This window comes from Pogona vitticeps, chromosome 2 (assembly GCF_051106095.1).
Source record: "Pogona vitticeps strain Pit_001003342236 chromosome 2, PviZW2.1, whole genome shotgun sequence".
NCBI lineage: Eukaryota > Metazoa > Chordata > Lepidosauria > Squamata > Agamidae > Pogona > Pogona vitticeps.
In genome coordinates, this window is record NC_135784.1 from 176,910,528 (window position 1) to 176,935,542 (window position 25,015).

The 25,015-nt window shown below is 45.3% G+C and overlaps 1 protein-coding gene and 1 long non-coding RNA gene across 5 annotated transcripts in view; one reads left to right on the plus strand and one right to left on the minus strand.

Annotated features, from left to right (window-relative positions):
* Positions 1-11,241: 11,241 nt before the first annotated feature.
* Positions 11,242-17,540, minus strand: LOC144587101 (uncharacterized). Its single transcript, XR_013542275.1, has 2 exons — positions 14,258-17,540; positions 11,242-11,455 (listed from the first exon to the last, which is right to left on the minus strand). It is a non-coding gene; the product is annotated as an uncharacterized LOC144587101 (long non-coding RNA).
* Positions 13,500-25,015, plus strand: part of LOC110090614 (uncharacterized) — a 33,564-nt gene continuing 22,048 nt past the window's right edge. Inside the window, exons 1-4 of one of the 4 annotated variants that reach the window (XM_020814308.3) lie at positions 13,500-13,695; positions 20,391-20,569; positions 20,699-20,775; positions 23,752-24,300. In XM_020814308.3, coding sequence (XP_020669967.3) covers positions 20,505-20,569; positions 20,699-20,775; positions 23,752-24,300 — 691 coding nt within the window. In that variant the 5' untranslated portion in view covers positions 13,500-13,695; positions 20,391-20,504. Of the gene's footprint in view, positions 13,696-17,756; positions 20,570-20,698; positions 20,776-23,751; positions 24,301-25,015 lie in introns of those variants that run through there. The other 3 variants (XM_020814311.3, XM_020814307.3, XM_078386509.1) reach the window with 3 other exon arrangements.

Sequence of the window (25,015 nt, forward strand, 5' to 3'; positions counted from 1 at the left end):
CAGGGGTCGTGGATTACTACAAACACAGCAGGTAGTAAAGGAAGAAAAAAGAAGCCTAAGTGATTATATCAGTACAAGCAGAGAAAAATTACTGAAAGCAATCAAAATTGAGAATATTTTGAAAACAACAGAAACAAAAGCTCAATATAAGAAACAACAATTTGAAAAGAAATTAAACAGCTGAAAAAAATAAACCAATACATATACAATACCTGAGAAATATCGATGGAAAGCATGATCATAATTCAACATGGACATGGCTAAAACTGGGAACCCTTAAGAAAGAAACCGAATACTTGATTTTTTGCTGCACAAGAACAAACACTCCAAACCAACGTGATGAAAGCTAAGATTCAAGAAATTACTGGTAACAGCAAATGTCAACTCCGCCAAGAAAAAAACTGTGTCACACCTCATCTGTGAACGTCCAAAGATTACAGAAACAGATTACAAAGTTAGACATGATAAGGTGGCAAAGTTAGTGCACTGGTCATTATGCAAAAAAATATAACTTGCTGGCCTCCAAAAATCCATGGGGACATCAGATAGAGAATATGTCAGAAAATGAGGGAGACATGATTTTGTGGGATTTCCAGATCCAAACGGATACCTTGAACATGGCACACCAGACATAGTAGTAACAGAATGAAGAAATGTCCGGATCATTAACATTGCAATTCCAGGGGATGCCAGATTTGAAACTAAAGAATTTGAAGAACTAACAAAGTACAGAGACCTGGCAATCGAAACATCTCACCTCTGGAAGAAACACACTTCAGTGGTCCCCGTAGTCATTGGGGCTTTGGGAACAATATCAAGAAATGTCATACAGTACTATAAACAGTTGCAGTTCTCAGAAATCACACCATCGGGGCAAAACGGCAATATTAGGAACAGCATGCATATTACGCTGATATTTCAGAGATACTTAGGTTTTTGGTTAAAATTTGTATCTGTTGTATCAGTGGTCCCCAACGTTTTTGACACCATGGACCGGTTGGGGGGGCAGGATCAATGCGTAGGGGGCACACAGGCACTCATGTGCATGCGTGAAGGGGTGGGGGCGCTTGTGGGGCGCACACACTTGCGTGCATTCATGAAGGTGCTTTGCGTGGGGCATGGGGGGAGTGCATGCGTGGGGGCGGAAGAGATGTCTCCGTGGCCCAGTTGGTCAAGGCCACAGACCGACACCAGCCCGTGGACCGGGAGTTGGGGACCCCTGTGTTATATAATACTGTGGCGTTTGCCCTTGTGGCCCCTGCTAGTCTTTCCCTCACAAAGGCTCACGTTGCGTTTTCTTCTCGCTGCCACCAGTGGATTTTTGCCTGGATTTAGACAGGCATTCTAATGGGATGGTGCATGTCTGTATACCGATCTGATGAATGAATTTTTCTGAGTATTTTTAAATGGCAACTTTTAATATTATCTGATTAACTGTTTTTAATATTGTATCCCAATGTGTTTTTAACTGTGCGTTGTTTTAATGAATAGCGCATTGCCTTAGATCCCTCCCCTTGGAGAAAGATGGCGTAGAAAACAAATCAAATAAATAAAACAAGTAAGAATGTCTTCTCAGTTCTATACAAAAAGTACGACATTGACTACAGATGACTCTCCTTTACTACTTCTGCAAAACAGCCCCTGGTATGATTTCTAATGTATACCGCTCATTAACTCTCATGACAAAGAAGAGCTTTGCTACCCCCTGCTGGGCGACTGAGGGCATGACATGCTGCTGGGGCATATTCCCAAACAGACTCACCTCACCTCTAAAAGGGTAGGCTGTGAAAAACTACCCACCTATCAGACCAGAGGCAGGCATGCTAGATATTATTGGACAACAACTATTCCGGCCAATGGGACATGATGTTTGAGGCTAATGGGAAGTGAGGTCTCACAGCCTCTGAAGACTCACAAGGTCCCCCTTGTCCAGGACATTAAATGGAATTAACAATAAACAAGCACATGTTCCAATTCTGCAGCACATCACATGAATACAGTGCGCAAGGGGTGGCCACACTGATGAAAAATGCTGAGGGTCTGCACAGGATGCAAAATGAAAGGTGAATCAGCCCAGAGGGTGCCCTCCCATCTGTACTTGTTGTCTCCACTGTAGGGCTACTACTTTTAAAGAAGCCCCAGATCCATTTGCATTAGTTCAGGCATGTGATTGCCGGAACTGATGTAGAAAAGCTGCTGAGCAAGCAAGCAGTCTTTCTCTATGGGCCTGCTTCTCTTTTCTTTTCTTCTTTTTCTTTTTCTTTCTTAATGGGTTAAGAATGGAGAACAAAACTTCTCTCCATCAGTACGTTTCCTCTTTTAAAAAAAAGATAAGATGAGGAAATTAACAAAGGAAACCCTTGTTTACAGCTTACTAGCCAGTGCCCTTCTGACTGTGCCAGCTGCAGAGCTATAAACAGAGCTGCAAACAAGGGGTTCTCCTCTCTGCCTATGCAGCCAGTTAATATTAAGAGATCCAAGGAAACCCGAATTCCTCAGTGTTACTTCACAGCAACTCAGTGAGAGTGAATTCACATTTCCCTTCCCACCCTCAGAGAGAATGACCTTTGCTAGGATGGCAAACTAAGTAGGCTTTCTATTCATTTCTGAGATCTGCTACAACAGCATAGTGGCTACAAGTCAGCTGCTCTGCATTCCTTTTCTCTGTTTGGCTGTCTCATTAGGTGCATGATTAAGGAGCCACGGACCTGAATCCATTTGGTAGATCCATGGAGAGTAGATTCACTGAATCAGTGAGATATATAGTTGTATATATAGTTATATATATAGTTTACATACATACATACATACATACATACATACATACATACATACATACATACATACATACATACATACATACAGTAGTGCCTTGCATAGGAATTGCTCCGTATAGCGTCAAAATCACTTTGCGATGGACTTTTTGCCATCACAAAAGCGATCGCTTTGCGATGGTCCCTATGGGGGAAATTCGCTTTGCAATGATCGCAGGGAAGCGATCATCGCAAAGCCCCCATTTTCAGCCAGCTGATCGGCAATTTCAAAATGGCTGCCAGGTAAATAAAATGGCCGCCCACTGTTTTCAGGCATGGATACCTTGCTTTAGAGGCACCGAAAATGGTGGCGCTATGGAGGATCTTCGCTTAAGGGGGAGTTTTTAGCCCATAGGAATGCATTAATCACGTTTTAATGCGTTTCTATGGGCTTTTTATTTTTGCGTAGCGATGTTATCGCTTAGCAGTGATTTTTTCTGCACGGATTAACATCGCTACGCGAGGCACCACTGTACACACACACACACACACACACACACACACACACACACACACACACACACACAGAGTGGTGCCTCACAAGACGAGCGCCCCGTTTAATGATGAAATTGCATCACGACGAACTTTTTTACGATGTTTTAAATGGGTTTTTTTTGCTTTGCAATGATCGGTTCCCTGCTTCGGGAACCGATTCTCGCAAAATGACGATTTTCGGCCAGCTGATCGACGGTTTCAAAATGGCCGCCGGGTTAAAAAAATGGCTCCCCGCTCCTTTCTGGGACGGATTCCTCGCTGCACGGGCAGCAAAAATGGCCGCACTATGGAGGATCTTCGCTGGATGGTGAGTTTCAAGCCCATAGGAACGCAATAATTGGGTTTTAATGCGTTTCTATGGGCTTTTTAATTTCACATTACGTTTTCGTTCTACAGCATTTTCGCTGGAACGAATTAACGTCGTAATGCGAGGCACCACTCTGTCTGTGTGTGTGTGTGTGTGTGTGTGTGTGTGTGTGTGTGTGTGTGTGTGTGTTTGTGTGTTTGTGTGTGTGTGTGTGTGTGTGTGTGTGTGTGAACTCACTATCAGCAGTTGATTTAATGGACCTATACTACCTGAGACTTTCCGTTGGGGAAATGTCATCTTTTGGGGACATTTGTACTTTCCGTTGGGGACATGTCATCTTTTGGGGACATTTGTGGTTTACAGTCTCCACCAACTCCATAAATCATGGTCAACGATAACAGATTGTTGCAGTTCTGATCAAGCACTTTTGGAAAGCCAAAGGTTCCTTGTCTGTGACTTAAGGATTTGTTATGAACCTGGGAATAAGACACAATGAACACAGTGTACCTTTCTTCTAAATAGTGATAAGTGACATGAACAAATCTCATTAATTTTCTTGCCTTGTCAACATAATCTACCGAGTATTTTCTAAGCCTTCTGCAATTTCTCACTTGGAGCACATGAAGAAAAAATATGCATATTTTTCATCCAGTGTTCCCTTTTTGTGCAAAACATTTCTGTACAAATTTGTTTTCCCTTCATGAAGCTAAGCATATGCACAGCTTGATAAAAAGATTCAAGCAACCCATCCAATGCTTGTATTTTTAAGTACTTACAGAATACCACTAGCTGCAATCGGTCTGTATAACAATCACTGGCCTCACAGACATGCAGCTTCTTGTTGAGCTGGAGACCATCTGAGCAGTTGTGGCAGCATAGTGCAGTTTCTGTCATATCTTTTGACTCAACCTTCACCACTCCAGATGCTTTTCATAAACTTTGGACTAGATAGTCTGTGACCACTGACTGTTAATTGGGGCTAATGGGAATCATAGGACCAAAACTCAGAAGCATATAAGGTTGGAGGAAAACTGATATACCCTTTGCCCAATGTATCTCCATTGCAAAACTGCACTTGTGATTGATATTCATCAATATCTCTCTTCAGATGTCTTCCAGGTATTCTGAATCTGGAAAAGACATCTTTAATTTTTGCTTCTTTGTTCCCTAATTGCAGAAATATTTTTTTAATTCAAAACACAGACACACAGACACACACACACACAGAGAGAGAGAGAGAGAGAGAGAGAGAGAGAGAGAGAGAGAGAGAGATTGATTCAAGAACTGTAACCCACTATCTTATCTACCCTCAATTAATTAACTGAAGATGTAGTCGATCTACTGACACAATGGATTTATTGACTGACTGATGGATACAAGATCATTCATAAAAGGAAACCCTTCTTGGGTGGCTTTTTAGAAACCTCCCATCCCATTTTGCCCAGTTTTACCCACTGGCCAATCTTTTATTTGTTACAGCTTGCCAACACCATCTTCCAACACAATGCATCGCCTTTCTTTAGGGATAGCCTCTTTAAATGGATGAATGTATTCGTCCCCTGTGATCACCCTTAAAGAAAAGGAGCAGCATCTTTTGAGATACAGGAAAAGGGATGCCACACTGATAATGTCTACTTCAGGCCATAGTCCAGATCCGAGTTGTCATATTTTCCTGAAATCCAGACTGCACTTCTATAACCTATTTACCTGAGAGCAAGCCCTGCCAAGTCAATAGGACTTACTGGTGAATATGCATGCACAGAAGTGTACTGCAGTCAAGGTATCATGTTTTATCCTGTGATATAACATGACAAGGTGTCTCTTTCAGATTCAGATTCATAAGAAAGCCACCAAGGTTCCTTCCAGCCTCCTTTTTTTCTGCGTGCGTGTCTGGAGGGAGAATGAGAGGCTCTGACAGCACAGTCACACAATGTGTCCTATTTGACGGGTGGGATTCGGTCTGAAGAATTTTCTCCCACGCCACCTCGCAAAGAGGGTATTTGCAGTTCAGAGACTGTATTGACGTCCTCGTAATGATGATAATCATTGCTAAAGTGCATGGGAAGATTACAGCCCTGTAAAGTCATTGGCATGCCAGTGAACCGAGGATTTCCTTTCACTGCGTAGTTTATTGTTTCTAATTCCTGACAACATTACATTGTTATTTTTGATGTGAACTTATATTTATTCTCTGTTCATTGATATGCTTCTGTGGAAGTGCCCAGCTTCTGCTTTTTCTCTGCTTTGAAGTGCTTAGCACATCCAAGACCTAAGGGACAGACATAGGCCAAATTAACTCGCAGATAAGCTTGCTTGCAAGTAGCTTTATTCCTTACTTTTATTACCCTACCCTTCTTTTAAGGAGCTGGCCGGATAGCTCAATGGTTTAGGTAACTGGCTACAGAGCCAGATGTGAGGAGTTCCCTACGGTGCCTCCTACAAGTCGTGCCAGCCTGTGTGGCCCTGGGCAAGTTCCACAGTCCCAGGATGACCCCCAGAAGAAAGGAATGGGAAACCACTTCTGAGTATTCTCTATAAGGAAAACCCTGAATAGGGTCACCATAGGTCAGAATTCACTTGATGGCATATGATTATATTCTTATCTTCTTCTAAGGAGCTCAAAGTACCAAACATAACTGATGACGTCATCGGCTGTGGCAGTTTTTCAGAAACTAAATAAAAAATTTAAAATTTATAATCCTCATCCCCGAAGCTCCTGAAGCTCTTCATCCTGGGGAAACTTGAAAGGGGGGGCTACAGAACGGGGGGGGGAGGGAGTCTTTAATTTTTGAAAATTGCTGCTGGTGGTAAAATCATCCTAGTGGTCCTATATCTTAGAACAACAGAACTGGAAGGGACCCTATGGAGCATCAAGTCCATCCCTGTGAAGTTAGCACAGTGGGGAATCGAACTCCCAACCAGGGTAACTACACCACTGAGCCATCCAGCAGTTTTAGTGACTTGAAATGGTTAAATTAAATCAATTTCTGAAAAACTGCTATGGCTGGTGACATTGCCAGCCTTATATGGGTAAGTTACTGATGAACTTTAGCCACTGGATTATGTTTGAAGCACTTTGAAGAGTATTTAAAGCCATAAAGATGGCAGACAGGTAGCTGGTCGGGAGCGTTTTTCTCCACGGCTTCGGTCCGTTTTGCCTGGTGTCTGCATTGCGAGGCTCGAAGAAACCCCCCACCCACCAGCTCTGAGACCTCGAAGAAGTGAGGGGAGTTGGAAGCGAGCGGGTTTTCAAAGAAGTGGTGGTGCTTCGGTGCTTACAACAGGGGGCTGTACTGCAGGACAACCAGCGGGGCAACTGTGTGCAGGAGAAGAAAGACCGACGCTGAGCTCGATATACGGGGGCTGGAGCTTGGTTGGCGAGCAGAGCTCGGAAGGATGCTGTTCAGAATAAGGGGGCACGGCTGGAGGCTGTTGGGACGACTGTGCAACTTCGGGGATGCCAGAAGGTCTCGCGAAGTAGGTTGCTATGCCCGGGGCTCTGTCAGACAGCGATCCCAGAACCTGGCCGTGGAAGCTGGAAATCCACCCTGGAATGAGACATCTGCCTCTCTTAGGCCACTACTGCTGGTGGTATCGGCGAGTCACCTTGTTAGAACTAGTAAAAACTGTTCTCCGAGAGAAGAGAAGGGCAACAGGAACACTTCTACTAGCTTTAACCTTCGTGCTACAATGTTTCCCTCTCTTCCCTGCTGAAGCATGCCAGTTGCATAAGAACTGCACTCTCCCCTCTACAACCTTAATATCTACTGTACTGTTGAAACACCAGGACAGAAAAAGGTCCATGTCCGAGTGAGGTGGAATAGGACTATACGAAGGGGTAATTTAATTTATTTTAATTTAATTTAATCTGGTTTATGCTCATTGTTACAATTATTGTTTATTGTTAATCTTTATTGTTAGTAATGTTTATTGTTTGACTGTATTTGTAATTTTTTATTACTGTTTGGTGTTTTTTCTTCTTCTTCTTCCCCTTCTTTCTACTTTCTTGACTGATATGGAGAGTTAGGCCTGCCGGCCCAGCGAGGGTTCTAACTTCACGGTGATTACGGGAAGAGGGAGATATGGCGCTGGCACAGTGCATACTCATGTTAGAAGAACAGTGAACAGATGTTTGAAGGCTGTTCACTGTTCTGGCACTGTGACCAACTGCCAATATCGAAGTAGGCAGCCTAGCTGGCCCTCTACTCTGAACCTGGTCCTGTTGAACGCCAGGTCTGTATCCAACAAATCCCAGCTTATTCAAGATCTTATTCTGGAGGAGTATCCAGACCTCGCGTGCATAACTGAGACCTGGATGGGTGGGGAAGGAGGGGTTCCTCTGACCCTTTCCTGTCCTCCAGGTTATGCAGTCCAGCACCAGGGCAGACCGGAGGGGTGGGGGGGAGTTGCCATTGTCTATAGAAAATCTCTAGCGGTTACTAGGTGCTCCTCGGTCATGAAGCCAGGTTTGGAGGCCCTTCATGTGCGGATTGGGGCCCGGGATGGTATTGGGATCTTGCTGGGCTACCACACCCCCCGTAACTCAGCCACTTCCCTACCGGAGCTGGCGGACTTTGTCTCCACGGCACTGTTGGAGTCCCCAAGACTTTTGGTCCTGGGTGACTTCAACATCCATGCGGAAGCAGAGGTATCCAGTCCAGCTCTTGAGTTCTTGGAAACCATGGCTTCCTTGAACTTATCCCAACATGTCAACGGCCCCACGCACATGGGTGGCCACATGCTCGACCTGGTTTTTTCCACCGAGTGTAGTAAGCGTGGTCTGATGGTGACTGACCTTGTGTCAGTCCCCTTGTCATGGTCAGACCATCACCTAATAAAATGTAACCTCGCAATGGCGCTCTCTCCTCGTAGGGAGCATGGATCTATTTTGATGGTCCGCTCTCGAAGGTTACTGGATCCAATGGGTTTCCAGGATACCATGAGAGGGATTCCAGCAGAACTGTGTGGCGCTCCTGTCAAAGCCCTGGTCGATGGCTGGTTCTCTTCCGCTACTAGGGCTGTTGACACGATCGCACCCAAATGCCCTCTCAGGAGCAGAGCTCGGCCAGGACCCTGGTATAATCAGGATCTACGAGCGATGAAGCAAATAAGGAGACAGCTAGAGTGCATTTGGAGGAAGAAACTGACAGATTATAATAAGACTGCTGTCAAGATTGCAACTAACCATTACCTAGCCAAGGTAAAGGCTGCTAGAAGATCTTACATCGCTGACCAGATAAGCGAAGCTTCCAATCAGCAGGCAGAACTTTTCCGTATAGTTCGCGATCTATCCGGAATTGGTCTGGGTGAAGGGCCTCCCACTAGCATCTCACCTGACCAATTTGCAGCATTTTAAAAATCCAAAGTAGAGGCCATCCGCTGTGACCTTTCTCCTTTTTTAAATACAATGGATCAAGCAGAGATGTCCAGCGCTCTGCCTTGCCCGGTAATTCTTGGCTCCTTTCAGCCTGTGACACCAGATTTGGTGGACAAGGCACTTGATTGCTGTCGGGCCACCACCTATTCTCTCGACCCTTGCCCGGCGTGGCTAATCAAAGCAGCCAGGCCCGTAACAACCAAATGGGCCACTGCAATAATTAATGGGTCTCTTCAGGATACCATGAGAGTGTCTCCTTTAGGGCTTACCTTGCCCTAAAGGAGACACTCATTAGGCCCATTAGGAAGAAACCAAATTTGGCGACGGACGACATTGGCAATTATAGGCCCGTCTCCAATGTTTCTTTCCTTAGCAAAGTGGTTGAGAAGGTGGTGGCAGATCAGCTCCAGGCGCTCTTGGACAAAACCAATGCCCTGGACCCATTCCAGTTGGGCTTCAGGCCATGCTACGGTATAGAGACGGCACTGGTCGCACTGTTGGATGACCTGCTGAGGGAGGCCGATGGGGGCAATATATCCTTGTTGGTCCTCCTCAACATCTTGGCGGCCTTTGATACCGTTGACCACGGTATCCTCCTGGGGAGGCTCTCCGAGTTGGGAATTGGTGGCCTGGCGCTTGCCTGGCTCCGTTCCTTCTTGGAGGACCATCCCCAGAGAGTTCAGCTTGGGGAGTGTGTCTCGGCCCTGTGGAGTCTCAACTGTGGGGTTCCACAGGGGTCGATCATCTCTCCAATGCTGTTTAACATCTATATGAGGCTGCTAGGGGTGTGGGGGTGTGGGGCATCATGTCACCAGTATGCTGATGACACACAGCTCTACATCTCCTTTTCATCTACCTCAGCGGATGCCGTCCCGTCCCTTCAGCGCTGCCTGGAGACTGTATTGGAATGGATGCAATCAAATGGGTTGAGGCTGAACCCGGAGAAGACGGAGGTCTTGAGGGTGGGCGGTCCTTCCATCAGCGGTATAGGTAACTCCCTTTCTTTTGGGGGTGATGACTCTTGCCGCAAAGAGTGAGGTCCGCAGCTTGGGGGTACATCTGGACCCGACACTTACCATGGAAACCCAGGTGGCGTCCGTGGTCCGCTCTGCCTATTTTCATCTATGGTGGATTGCCCAGCTGCGACCTTATCTTGATGGGGGGACCCTCACTTCTCTAGTGCACGCGCTCGTAACCTCGAGATTAGACCACTGTAATGCACTCTACGTGGGGCTACCTTTGAGGCTGACTCGGAAACTTCAGATGGTCCAGAATGCGGCAGCCAGGCTTCTTAGAGGGGTGAGAAAATATCAGCATATCTACCCCACTCTGGCTACTTTGCACTGGTTGCCCGCCCGTTTCCGCGTTGACTTCAAAGTGTTAATGATTACATATAAAGCCCTAAACGATTTGGGACCTCAATATCTGGCAGATAGTCTTCTCCCACCCAGATCTACCCGAATCACTCGACATAGCCAGTAGGGATGGTCGAGAGGTCTGACGCCGAGGGAGGCCCGGAAGGAAAAAACAAGAAACTGGGCCTGCTCGGCGGTGGCCCCTTGGCTGTGGAACACCCTCCCTACCGAAATTCGCCTGGCACCCTCGCTGGGCATTTACAAAAGCCAGTTGAAAACCTGGCTATTCAAGCAGGCCTTCCCTTCAGTCAGTTAAGTGACTCTTATTTCTTATTTCTTTTCTTTTGATTCATGCCATCTTGGGACTGTTTGCTTTAAACTAATTGTTAAAATTGTAAATCTGTAAATTTATATTTTATATCGCTTTGTTTTTATTTATGTAAAACTGTGTATATTTTAAATTGTTTTTATCTTGTATGTTGTGAGCTGCCCAGAGTAGACTATGTCTAGATGGGCGGCATATAAATAAATAAATAAATAAATAAATAAATAAATAAATAAATAAATAAATAAATAAATAAACAAACAAACAAACAAACAAACAAATAAATAAATAAATAAATAAATAAATAAATAAATAAATAAATAAATAAAATTTCACCCAGGCTTTTTGACTGATTTTTTTTTTAATTTTAGGCTTTATGCCATTTTCCTGCCAAATCTAAGCAGGAAGGGATCTGTTCTTGGTTTTTTTTTTGTTTTTTGCATGATTAAAAATGTACAGTTCACAGGGTGTGGTGGACACAGTGATGGGCTTAGAAGACGGGGGTTCAAATCCCTGCTTGGCCAAGGGAACTCACTTGGGGTGGGGGCATTGCTGTTCTAAATATATTACTGTTCTAAATATTTCCAGAAACAGATAATTTCTGTTTATATTTTTCTTACCTGTCCACAATTTCTTTCTTTTTGTGGCGTTTGCCCCTTTGTTGGTTATCTTCCAACCACTGAGCACATGAAGGCAAACCAAACTCCTCTTCACATACTGCCACCAGTTATCACTAAATCAACATACTTTTCTAAAGAAAGATGAAGGTCCATTCATCCCTGTCTTTTAAATAAAACAGGTTTCTTGATTACAGATGTTTTGATAATTATTTATACGTATCTTCTTCAGGTTTATAAATCATCAATAACAATCTTCTGTTTGATCTTACAGTTATTATACACTCTTCTGACTAATCACACCTCAGATCTCCCAAATATCACTCTATCTCTCACTCCACTCTGATCTCTCTCCCTGACTCTGACTGACTCCTCACTCTCAGGCTCTGCTTTTTTTTTTTACCCCCCCCCCCCCTTCTCTTGGCTCTGCTTCTCAACATTGGCCTACAGGAAGATGCATCCTGACCCGAGGAAGGCTCAGCCTGACTGCCTCTCAGTTTGCAGAGATACAGACCAGATTGTGACCTCATTCTGACATCGGAGGTTTCTGACCTATGGCTAGGCTGGTTAGGAGAATTGTGGGAGCTGCAAAGAAAGCAACTTTCTCAAGCTCTGCTTGTCATGTCATGAGCTTGCCCAAGGCGACACAGGCCAGCTCTTCCTCCCTGAAGGCACAGTGGGAGATCCAACTCCCAACCTCTGGCTCCACAACCAGCCTTCGTAACAATACCCAAAGAAACCTTTAGCGTGACCTGAAAGCCTGCTTCCATTAGAAAATCAAAGAAACAGATCCCAAATCCTGGGGATCACTTGTTACCTGAAGTGTGACATCCTCAGTCACAGGACATATTTTTTCCTATCAATAGCTTAATTGACACTCAGGTATGAATAATTTCAGGAGTATCTTTAAAGAAAATGGGTAGTTGACTATTAGTACAAGGGGGCCTTGAAACCTTTCAGAATAAAATTATTTTTTAAGCTCCTGCTTACTCCTCTAAGTTCCTCACTCAAGGCCTCATGAATTCCTGCCTGACACTCTATCCATGATGACACCATAGCTGTAAACAGGTCACCTTCAACCCTCAACTTGACCTAACAGCAGACCTGGGCAAAGTGCGGCCCGAGGGCCACGTACAGCCCGCGAGCCGCTTCTGTTCGCCCTGCGGACAATTTTGAACATCAAAACCATTTACTGTATAGCTTTTTGTCTAAAGTTGGTCAGTTGCTTATCTATAACATGCCACAAAAAACCTCTTTAGTATTTGTGAAGATTAACAAGTTTAAAATAAAAAGAATCATAGCATCACTGTTTCATTTTAAGTAAAGTTAGTTCGGTCCCTGAACACTGTTCAGATTTTTTATGTGCCCCCCCTATAGAAATTAATTGCCCACCCCCGCCTACAACATGAATAATGCATGACTATTTAACATAATAATGGAGAACCCCACACTTTCTTTCTTTCTTTCTTTCTTTCTTTCTTTCTTTCTTTCTTTCTTTCTTTCTTTCTTTCACTTTTATACTTCCCAATTTAATGTGAAGCACTATTCTGGGCAGTTAACAAACCGATAAAGCAATTGCAATCATATAACAATAAAGAATAATCAAAATAGACAGTAAGGACAATGCATTGAGTTAATAACTCCGTGGATACTTGACAGAGCATAACATGCACACATATTGAGCCAGTGGGTTTCTTCTGATTAAATACTGTATACAGTACCTAAGATTGGGCTCCGTGTGATAAATAAATAAGGGGAAAGGGGGATAAGTGATTAGATGGGACACATGTTCAAAATTACCGGAACTGGGGAGCGCTTGTGTATTGCATTGTTTCCCAAACCAAAGGTGTTGCTGTTGTTAAGAAAGAAAAATACGAATTGAGAAAAGAAAAACATTAAAAACAGGAATCCAATTCATGCTAACTAAATAACTACCTATATCGCAATGTGTTGCAAGCTTGGTAGGGGCTGTCCTTGCTGAGCGCCAGCGGCCTCTAGAGGATAAAAGCCGCGTGGCAGCGGTGGAGGGGGGGCTGGCGGTGGATGTCCCCCACCCAGCCTTGCGGATTATCTGCAGCTGCGCTCTTCCATTGGCCCGCTCTCCTGTCTGTCTGCTTCTCCCTGCCGCATCACTTTTGAGAGGCAGGAGGAGGAGAAAGAGGGTAGCAATGCCCGTTGTCGTGACTACCGCCCGGTGGTCCCTCCCCCTGCTCGCTGCTGCCGCAGCTATTTCGGGCAGGCTCCGCGCGGGCGCCAAGGTGGATGATCCTCGCCCTCCCTTCTCGTGAGCTGCTTGCTCGCTGCCGCGGCTTCTTCGTAGGGGGTACTCTCAGGAGGTAGGGAATCCCAGACCTCGGGGACTGGGGCAAAGTCACAACCGCGCTGGCGGCGGGCGCATCCACAGAGGTAAGGAGGAAACCATACCCTCCCTCCCTCCCTCCCTCCCTGTCTGCCCCCCCCCCCCCGTCCCTAAGCCTCCTCTCCTTCCCCACCATGGCGATGGCTGGGAGATGAGCCCTTCTAATTGGATTCCCCAGCCTACTCTGCAGGGGGGCTGCAGCGGGGCAACAGGAGGACGAGAGCAGCTAAGTATCCCGGGTTGCAATGGAGTGGGTTGCGGCGGAGAGGAGGGCGGGGGGGGGTGCCCGGGATGCTCTTTGTGAGGGGTGGCTGTTGGCAGCCGGGTGGGAGGGCGGGAGGGAGGCAGACAGCATAAGAAGGAGAAAGGTGAAGGGATGATGCGGAGAGAAGGAATGGGGTTTGACAGCCCAGCAAAGGGAGAGTGGAGGGGGGGGAGAGTGATGGACAGGATGTGACAAGGCCGACAGGGAGATGCGGGGGGGGGGGGGTTAAGGACGAATAGTAGGTGGGTGTTGAGTCCTTCCCAGAGCCTCTTTTTCTTTTTCCCATCAGGGGAATGGATGCACACAGCCCCCCCTCCCTCCCTCCCTCCCGGTTACCTACTTACCTGCACAAGCCCTGGTACCCACAAGGGGTTACCACCAGGCAGACAGCTGAAGGCATGAGTGCAGGGAGGGATTAACCTGGATGGACCTGTATACTCCATACTCCAGCAGGCAGCGTGGCTTTAGCTCAGTCATGATTGCCAAGGAAGAAGCAGCGGTCTGGACACAGCGAGGAATGGCGGGAGGTCCCAGCCCCATCCTTAGGATTTCTAGAAAAACTGCAGATGCAGGAATGCCGGCGGGTGGGTGGGAGGCAGAGGAGATGATATGCTTGTGCAGGACAGTGGGAAAGAGTTTGCTCCCCATCTGCACGGTCAGCCTGAGCAGAGAAGTGCTGCTGGTCAGTCTCTGTTCTGGGAAATGGGAGTCTTTTCCCTCCCCCTCCCCTTGATCCTTTGGGAGCCTCTGGTCTCAAGGGGAGCAGCCTGTTTTATAGAGTGTTCCCCTGATCATTAGGACCCAACGGAGCTCGCTCGGAGAAGCCGCCCTTCTTTCCCCTCACTGCCCAGCCACAAACCCTTCCCTCCTTTCCTCTTGCCCGGACAATGCCTTCATTTCTCAGAACGGAATGATCTTCCTGATGATGATGAGAGATTCTCTTGAGTCATATGCATACAGACACCCATTTATATATGTGTGTGCATATGACTCAAGATAATGAAATCCAAAGACCAGCATGAGATGATATTTATCTCTGTCTCTCTCCACACTCAGGAACTGGTTGGTAAAATAGCGAATGAAACACAGCATAGAGGTGAGAAGAGAATGTGTGCTGCAATAAGACAATCCTGTTACATCCATCCTGTAGAATCCAGCGTTGTAGTAGCTAGTAAGAAGGAGGCTTTGAAATTTCCGGAGCACTGATAACCTCCAAGGTATTGCAGTACTATTTGTCGAAAGCCTAGAGTGGATCCAGGGAATGAGGAATCTGTGTACAGTAGAAAGTTATTTTCATGTTGTTTTCAGGGAACAAGAGATAGAAAAAGAGTGGGTTTGTTTCATCGTGTGTTTTGATAGGAATGAACTTACTGGATTTCTTGTGCCTGTTTTGTGTCATCAGTACACTGACTATATGCAGGCTTTACTCTTATGCAAACCTATTTGTAAGGCATTCTGGGAGGTGGGGGTGGGGAAACCATTCGTGTCCAATTTACAGTGATATAAAACAAGCAAAATGTTGTGCATCTGGGGTCCAGCCTTAGCTAGGGTGACAGCATCCAATTTGAAGGCGTCTTTGTAACTGAAAAATGATCATAATCCTATACATGAAATAAAGCAGTGTGGTGTTTTGTTTTATTTTTTGGTAGTGCAACGCACTTTGCGAATGTTGTCTGAATAATTGTCAGAACAGTCCTGTAAGATAGGACAATGTTATTTATCAGTGTCTTGTCAACATAAGTACACAATTGGTAGTAGCACAATACTTGGACAAAGGGTTTCCTGTACTGTAGCTCCATGTTATAACTACCATGGCCATTATAGTGACTATGCTATATACTGGATTTCTCAAATGTTGATCTAACCAAAGGTTAAATCACTTATTGTTGGTTATCTGTCAGGAGTAATTTGGAAGTGGGTAATAACTTACATAGAAAATACTGTCATTGTGTCATATAAAAGAATGTTTTCCCCCCAATTTGTAAGCTGCCCTGGATCCTTGAAAAGAAAGGCAGCATATAAATATTTTAAATAAAATAAAATAAAATTGTACAGCTTTGAATGTCCTCATCCCAGACAGAAAACTAGTCCACTGGAAGGATGGCTAGGAACTTATCCCTCCTGACAAAGCTAGCATTTAGTATGAAGGGACATAAGCTTTATTAGTTTACTAGTATTTGAATGTTAGAACTCCTTCCTCTGCAGGCTGAAGCAGTCCAGATCCAAAACACCATTACCCTTTGTTCCTATCAGTTCTATAGGTCCCTGCAGATGTGTGACAGTGTAGTGAACGAAGCCAACCCAAGACCTTTTTTGCTGCCTAAGAAGAAGGATGTGATGCCATCATTTCCCCATTCTATGTACAGAGGCTGTCTGGAGTGCCAGCTGCATCTTAACTGGAACACTGTTGTGGCATAACGTCCAGCAGCAGGCTAGTTTAATGGGACAGATGGTGCAGCGTACACAGAGCTGTCCTCTGGCAGATGGAAACAGCTGCAGAGACCAGGAGGAATGTCCAGGAGGCTTCCACTGTTAGCTCACAACATCTGCTGCCCGGTGCAATTGCCTTAAATTGCCTAATGGTAGGGCCAGCCTTGGTGGAAAAGGAAAAGTAGGAGCAAGCCAATTACCTGATCCATACACATTCAAAACCAGGTATGAAAAGAGCCCTGTGCATCCAGTTACTTTTCAAGGATCCCAGATATATGGGAAGCGCGCTGTACTTATTCAGCTTTACACATGAGAATTGATTGCAAAGCATGCAATCGATGTAGAAAAATTAGGTACACAGAATCTCAGCTCGGTCTCTCCACACGTTCATGTGACGTCTAAGAGGAGTTTATGAAGTAGCCCTAAATGATCCTCCTCAAATTCAGAATCTCGAAGGAAATTTCTAACTGCAAGTCTACTGTTAATCTGGAAATACTATGGTAACCTCCATCTACGTTGTATACCCAAATGTTCACAAAGTCATTTTAACTTTCTAGGGTGCTGTTTCTTTTCTTATTCAAAAATGTATTCGTTTCATTTGTGTTTACATGACTGATTTCCAAACAGTGCAATTACATTGTACTGAAACTGCCTTGAATATTTACAGTAGCACTCAAATATCATGCTTGATTTCAGGGCTTGGAGTAAATAGCAGTTTTGTTTGGTTCTTCCAGACCAATTGTGCCCCGCACAGAACAAAGGGAAGCCATTATTTTTATCTATGACATTTTCTATCTCACTTTCCCTCCAAGACATACGTGGCTTTTAACCACTGTGCCTCGTGGCGCAGTGGTTAAACTGCTGTACTGCAGCCAAAATTGTGCTCACGACCTGGGGTTCAATCCCAGGTAGCGGCTCAAGGTTGACTCAGCCTTCTATCCTTCCGAGGTCGGTAAAATGAGTACCTAGCTCACCTGGGGGAAGGGAATGTGTAGCCTGCATAATTAACTTGTAAACCACCCAGAGAGTGCTTGAAGCGCTATGGGACCGTGTATAAGCAGCACACTTTGCTTTTTTCCTCCTCATTTTCAGACTTTGCCCCCCTAGAAAGTTGAAATATGGCGAAGTAACCTAAGGGCCAGTCAGTGATTTTCATGGGTAACTGTGGATTTGAACCTGGGTCTCCTGACTGAAATCCAACATTCAAATCATTATGCCATATTGGCTTTCTGAGATCCAAATCAACTTTTCACTGTATAGCCAGCACTATGGCCTGGATAATATTATCTCTTCCTGCAAGAGTGTGGTGGTATGTTTGCAGAGCAAGCTGTATTTACAGTGGTGCCTCGCTTAACGAGTGCACCGTATAGCGATGTTTCCGTATAGCAATCCCTTTTTCGGGATCGCTATACGGAAACATACCCGATCTTTGCAATGGGGAAAACCCGCATTGCGAAGATCGGGTATTGCGGCGGCCATTTTGGAGCCGCCGAACAGCTGATCGGCGGTTCCAAAATGGCTGCCGGAAGCCCGGAAATGGCTGCCGGCAGCCGTTTTCGCGCCCTGCCCTCGCTTAGCGAAGGCGCGAAAATGGCTGCCGGCACCTGGAATCCTCGCTGAACGGGTAAGTAACGAAGGTATTGGAACGCATTAAACGAAGTTTAATGCATTCCAATACCTTTCCCCTACCCGTTTAGCGATGATTCCGTATAGCGAGGGTTAATCCGGAACGGATTAACCTCGCTATACGGGGCACCACTGTATATGTTTATGTACAGTATCTACATCTGTGTCTGTCTGTGAGGGATGCTGAGGATATTCTGTGTAGGCAGAGAATATTTATTTAATATCATAGTGACGTTATCAATATTGTCTGTTCTCATATTATCTAGGGGTGGCTTTTTCTTTACTTAAACCAATAACCAGTTTAATACTGAGCATGGTAGTTTTAAAACTATATAAAATATACAATTAAAATAATTTTCAAAAAAATCAACGATACCTCTCAAGTTGGAAACAAAGAAACGATTCTTCAGAATGTTTAAAAGTGGGTTTAAAAACACATGAAGCTTCTTTGTTCCATTTAGCCTGCAAATGGAGAAAACATGGCCAAAATATTGCTGGACTACAGGTCCCATCAGCTCTCTCCATTGACTTAGGATCTTGATGTAGCTGAGTACTGTCTACTCCAGCCTCCCCCAACCTGTTCTGCTACAACTGACAGCAATTTTTCATCATCTCAGGCTAAAAGTCTCTCCCCAGATAGAGATGATTGTAACTGGAAATTAAATCTTGGGCTTTGCATGTGCCAAGCGTGTGTTCTAACACTGACCTATGGCCCTAGTTATGCCTAGGAAGAAACAGCACCTGGTGGAGAGCAGGGAGAGCATATTGCAGTTCTTCAAAATTCTTGCCAACACAGCTTGTACTCAGTTATGTATTTAATTATTTGGGTGTGGAAATGAGTAGTTATACACTCATTGAGAGAGAGAGAGAGAGAATAGGAATCCATAAGATCAGTATGAATAGAATATTCATCCCATTACTGTATAAGATTCCTCTCATCTCCTTCTGGTGGTTCCTTCTGTTGGTTTTATCCTTAAGAGCCGGGAACAATCCATAAACGAGGAACCCTGTGCTCTTAGGATAGTTGGGGGGTGGGAGCAACTGGATGCCAAGAGGAAGGTGATTTGTTGTTAAATATTCCACTGCAACAGAAAGTCCCAGTTCTGTTGATGTACCTCACATGGTGCTCTGTAAGTGGTAAGGCCAAAAATCAGCCTCTGGAGATATCATGGAGAGCATTTGAATTTGCTAGAGCCAAACTCCCTTCCTAATTGTTCCTCAGATGTGCCCCAGAAACACTGAAGGAAAATGCCAGTCCTGGAGCTGGTGTTCTTCTTTCTTCTTTCATTAGTGTCAGTGGGAGGGATTCTGTTTTAAAAAAATTAATCCATGGGTCAATCAGGGGATGAATGCCCCTGCTGCTTCATCCCTGTTCAGCACAACTCAGCAAGGCTCAGGAAGAGGCAGTTTCTTTACCACAGAATTTCCCTTCTCTTATGATTACTTAGTCGACATGTAAGAGAGTAAGGAGAAAAAAACATAATATGTCTCATAACTGCGGTGTCACCATGAAGAAAGCTCTGCTCCAAGCACATAGAGTTTAGAAATGCTGTTGTTTTGAACTGAGTTTGGAGGCTACATTGAGTGGTTCAGGTTTTGAACTAGAATAGGAATCTTCCTGGTAAATAAAGAGTAACTTGAACGCCTCAAAATGGAGGCAGCTGGAGTAGAACTTTACCAGATGTCCATATGGAAAAGACAGGGTTTCCACAGGACAGTCCTATGGTGGCCTACAATTAGTAACTTTCCACATCCTACCTAGGGTTCACATGACATGATGTCTCCACACGTTGAACAACTGTGTGATGAGGTTTTGGAGCCACAGGAGCTAGCCTGAATAGAGGAGTTTAGAAAAGGCCATGGGATGTCTGGGTGGAATGGAGATTGGTTGCATAGTCACCCATTGTATTGGCAATGATGGATTGTGGCCATTGTGCACCCTGATGACGCCTTGGCCATTTCAAATGGGGTAGGCTGATAGTAAAGCAACCAACAGGCCACCTGCGTAGGCAGAGTATAGGAAAGAAGAAAGTGTCTCCATTCCCAGAAATGTCCTCTCAGATAATTTGAAACTTGACCAGCACAAGAGTGGATCTGGAAGCCTTTCATGGCTCCCCACGATTCCTTATAGTGGGAGTCACTATTCTACCAGGGTTGTCCTGATAAGAGTAAGCAACTTCAGGAGGTGGTTTGGGCTCTCAAGAAAATATGGCAATTATAATTATTTGAAATTCATTTTCATTTTTACTAACTTAGCTGTCAAATGTACTTGACTGCCAGTGGGCCTGACACACCTTGACAACGGGGATGGGTTGTCCTGTGCTGTTCTGCCTCAGGTGGCCAAAATGTCCCTGTGGAGCCCTGTTATCTGCTCACAAAGTGCCTCCGAATTTGAATCCTTTCCATGTTTGTGTCTTCCAGCAGGGCAAAGTGAGGCAACCTCTGGGGGCCCTGCGCAGCCCCCCGGTTGGGTGTGGGGGGCTAAACTTGGGCCCCCGAAGTGAGATCCCTGGCTGTGCTGACTGTGGGGGAGTCATGGGGGGTGCCGGCCCCCACGTTCATGATTGGGGATCCGAACGGATAGAACCCTGTGGCATCAGGTCAGTCCAACTCTCTGTTCCTCAACCTGAGAGCGGCCGGTAAATGGAAAAGAGGAGGGGGGGGGGAAGGATGGGAGAGAACCCTTCCCACCTAATGCGTGTGTCTCCTTGTTGCTCCCTTTCCCAAAGCTGCAGTACCCGGCAAAGTCCTCAGGTGACTTGTGAGGCTCGTATCCCTGCAACAGAGACTACTCCAGCTGCAGGAGGTGAGTGCTGGAGTAGTTGGGGAAGATGCAGATAAGATAAGGCAGCTTAAGGATGGGGCTGGGGTGAGATTCTGGACAGAAAATGATGTTTAGTAGAAGCTCTCTCTGTGTGTTATATTTTCAACTGAGCAAGCTCTGAGTGGCCACTGCTAATGGGCTCTAATTAACTCCCACCCAAGCCAAGATGGAGATGAAGGGCTTTTTACTCCCTCTTCTCCCACATAACATGAAGAGTTGCCTCAGAGACTTTCCTTGAGGCGAGAGGTGAGCCAAGGGTGGCCTTCCAGAGGTTGGTTGGCCTGCAGCTCCTAGCGTTCCTCATCACGGGCTATGCTGGTTAGGCCTGCTGCGAGTTGTAGTCCAAAAAGTATCTGGAGGGCCACTGGCCATCCAACTCTGCTCAGGTACTGCTCATTACCCCTTCCTCGTCCCTTGGCTTCTCCTTGACAATATGCTTCAAAGGAAGCCTCTGCCTAGGCCTCTCCACACTACCACAGAGGGCTCTTAGCAACCATTTAGGCTGGATTCTTAGCCTGGACAGAAATGGCGGAAGTACAGAATTATAGTGGGGAGAGGTAGGATTCAAATCTATGCTGGGGATGAGATGGAAAGCTTTAGGGCCCAGTTTGGCCTCTCGTATTCCAGCCACTAATGAGATTGTGTGAGCATATGCCACCATTAGATCTTACTAATAGGTGTGTAAAGAATATTTGCCTTTGGCAAATGCTAATCAGTTGAAAGAAAATGTGATTTTCCTCCTCTCTACCCTGCCTTTCTTTTGAAGTCAAACATTAAAAAGGACAGGTGTGCGTGGGCATGCTAGGAAAATATTTTGTGGACTAGTGTACAGAGCCATAGTAGGGTTTAACTGTGTTCCAAAATGCTACGTTTTTCACCCATGGGGGCAAAATGGTGCACTGCAGTAAGACCATGAGTGCACTGCACTCACTACTGGGTCTGTTTTGGGACTATAACTGTATTTTGCTCCTCCTCTCACTTCGCTATATATATAGAAATTTTGCAAGCCTGGTAGTAATACCAGGGAAGGGATATATATATCCCTTCCCTAGTATCACTACCAGGCTTGCAAAATTTTTATCATAAACAGAGGAATAGAGGAGCAAGCCTCAGACTCATAGTGAATTGGGGAAAGTATGTGTGTGGTGTGGAAATTAGAAAAATCGCATTACATCCAACACATTTTGGTTTAAAATCTGGGCAGTAGAATCTGATGTGTTGTTTTTTTTTTCATCAAAGAGAAATCTCTAGGATCTCTTCTCTAACAAAAAAGATCATCCCAATTTATTGTAAGTCATAAGATCTGCATCACTTAGGGTTAACTTTTTTCACATCAGAGCTTGGAAAAGTTACTTTCTGGACTGCCGCTCCAAGAATCCTCCAGAGGCTTTGCTGGTTTAGGGAGTCATAGCCAGAAATGTAAGTTTTCCAAGTTCTGTTTCATGTCCTGAAATACAGAAATAGATTGTAATCATGGTGAAGCTTTGCTTCAGACATATTCTATGAGGAAATTACACAGACCTTCTATTTCTGCGGGGAGGAACCTGGGACCTTGAGCCTCATTTCTGGTGGCCTGCGGCCTACTTTCAAAAATCCTCTTCAAATAGTCTGTTCAGACCCCAGGCAAGAATGACTTGTTCCTTTCCCCAAACTCTGCTGGACAAGGAGGGAGAGAAAAAAGAAGAGAAGAAGGTGCAGAAATAAGATGGTGGTGGAAAACCATGGAAATAAAATGAGGAGGGCTTTGGTCCTGGCCTCACCCACTGCAGAATTTTTCTCTCTCTTAACAGATTAACCTCAGGGAAATGGAACCCTTGACATTAAAGGTGTCATCCAGACCTTTTTTGTCATATCCTCCCTTCCAATTTGTGATCCCTAGTGGTGGTAACCGCTGATGCTCCATGTGAAGGGAGTAAAATTTGCTACAGCTTTTGGCCAAAGGGTCAAGTTCTTAATATCCAGAGGGCCCTATCTGATCTATCAGATTTAGGTTGCAATCCTACACCCATTTTCCTGGGAGTAAGCCCTATTGAGCCGAATAAGACTTACTTCTGAGTAGACATGTATAGGATTGCACTGTTAGCAATCATAATATACCTGTTACCAATGTATCCAATTCTGTTTTGCAGTCAATGGGTTTCTTGGCTCCTGCAACTGCTCCAAGCAGACGATTCCAGAATATTAGTCCTTCTAAATGTATGAATGGCTAGTTTATAACCAGTTTATGGCCTTGCATTCCATAGCAGTGCCTCATCTTGGCTAGAGCTGAAAAATGGGTATTTGAAATTCACTGAAATTTCCAATTTCACCATTTAAATGTGCATTTTGAATGTGACATTTTTGCCACCAATGAAATGGTTTTAGATGTGCTGGCATCTCTTGGTGCTTTTGGCAGGCATTTATTTGTTTGTTTGTTTATTTACATGTGTATATACCCCACTTAAACCAGTCATATACATCAATGATACAATATAAGCAAATACAAAATCTCATAACCTGTCAGCTTTCAAATACTAAATACCACAACATGCCATCCGTCAATTGCTGTTTGATACTAAATCCCATTACATGACACTTATTCAAGTGCAGTCGGATACTAAATATTATTGCTTGCCACCCATCAGATACTAAATCCCATTGCTTATTAACTCTTAATTACTATCAAATACAAAAAAAAATCCGTTGCATGCCAGTTATTAAATCCATTCCATTTTGCCTGTCAAATATCCTAGAAAGCCAAATGCAGATATATCAAATATTGGACAAATATTTGGCAGATGATTGTCATCTGGAGAATATTTGACATATAAATCTGGAAGAGATTTTTTTTTTTTTAATGGCAGGAAATGCGATTTGTTCCAGCCCCTTCCTCTTGACTCTAAGAGGGGGCTACTGTATTGCTGCTGTCTGTCATTCATGGGCAAAGATAGCTCTCTCTGTTTTCCTTCCCCCTTGCAGTGAATGTCGTTGTAGTGGTTGACGGAAACTGCATCCTCCAGTATACCCATCGTCAGTCACCTTGCTCCTGCCTTTCGGATGGGGAGCCTCTCTTGCCCCGGCGCCCTCCACCAACTTATGGTGCTGTGCCCCCCAGCCCCACTCTCCCCCGTGGGCCGGCTTGCGGCCAAGAAGCTGGACCACCCCCGTCCCGCAGCAGGACCCGTGGACTCAGCGTCCGCTGTTGCACCAAAGCCTGCCTGGGCGATGAAGAGGAACATGCTGAACGGCACCTCCATCGGGGGCCACCCTGCAGCCGTCTCACCCCAGTGCCCTTGCCCCGCAGCCCCTCTGGGCCGTGGTTTGGAGTGGGATCTCTCAGTGGGGGCAGGCCAGGGGCTCGGGTGGTGAAGATCTGGGACCAGCAGCGATGCCCTTTGTTGGAGGAAGGGGATGTCATCGCCAAAGTGAATGGGGCGGATGTGCGCGATCTGAGCCCCGGCGAAGTGGAGAGTGTCTTGCAGGAGCATACGCGAACGGGAGATGTGATCCTTCTGGTGGAGAGGAAAGGTGAGCGACAAAAAGAGGCAGGGCCGTAGCTAGATAGATTAAAATGTTGCTGCATCCCTTCACCGCTACCCTCCGACCATCTTTCCATGTGCTGCAGATCAGCTTTCTCAATAATAACGGCACATTAAAAAAAGTAAACCAAGAGTTTCTTTTCTTGCTTTGATTTTTAATTCCAGCATATTATCTAACAAAACCAAAGGGCAGTGTTCAAAAGCATGTGATAAACCTCTGCAAATGTCTGCCAATTCTCCTTCTTTTTTCCCTTGACAAAATGGTATCTCTGCCCTGGGCGGCAAGTCTGCAGGTGCTGAGTCATGTCCCCTAAAATGCAGCAGCAGAAGCTGCTGTCGCCAAGCATCCAGGCAGGCAAGTCGCTACTAAGAGGCGTTTGAGCACCTTTTCAAGAAACACAAACAGCAGCTCTCCCCACAAGTCATTTTGCTTAGCCGAGGCCGACGCCGCTGGAATTTTGGCACAGAGCAGGTGACAACCGGCTAGCTTCTGTTTATGGCAAGGCTTGACTCTCACAGAGTGAAGCAATCAAGGGCAGCAGGTTGTGGCTTCAGGTGTGACTAGCTAGGTTTCAAATTCTCTGCCACAGCAGAGGTCCTCTGCAGAGATCCAATACGTCATTCCAATAAATAATCACATTGAGTTACACTAATACTTAATGGTTCATAACATGGCTGTAAGCTTGGCACTGGTAATTTATTAC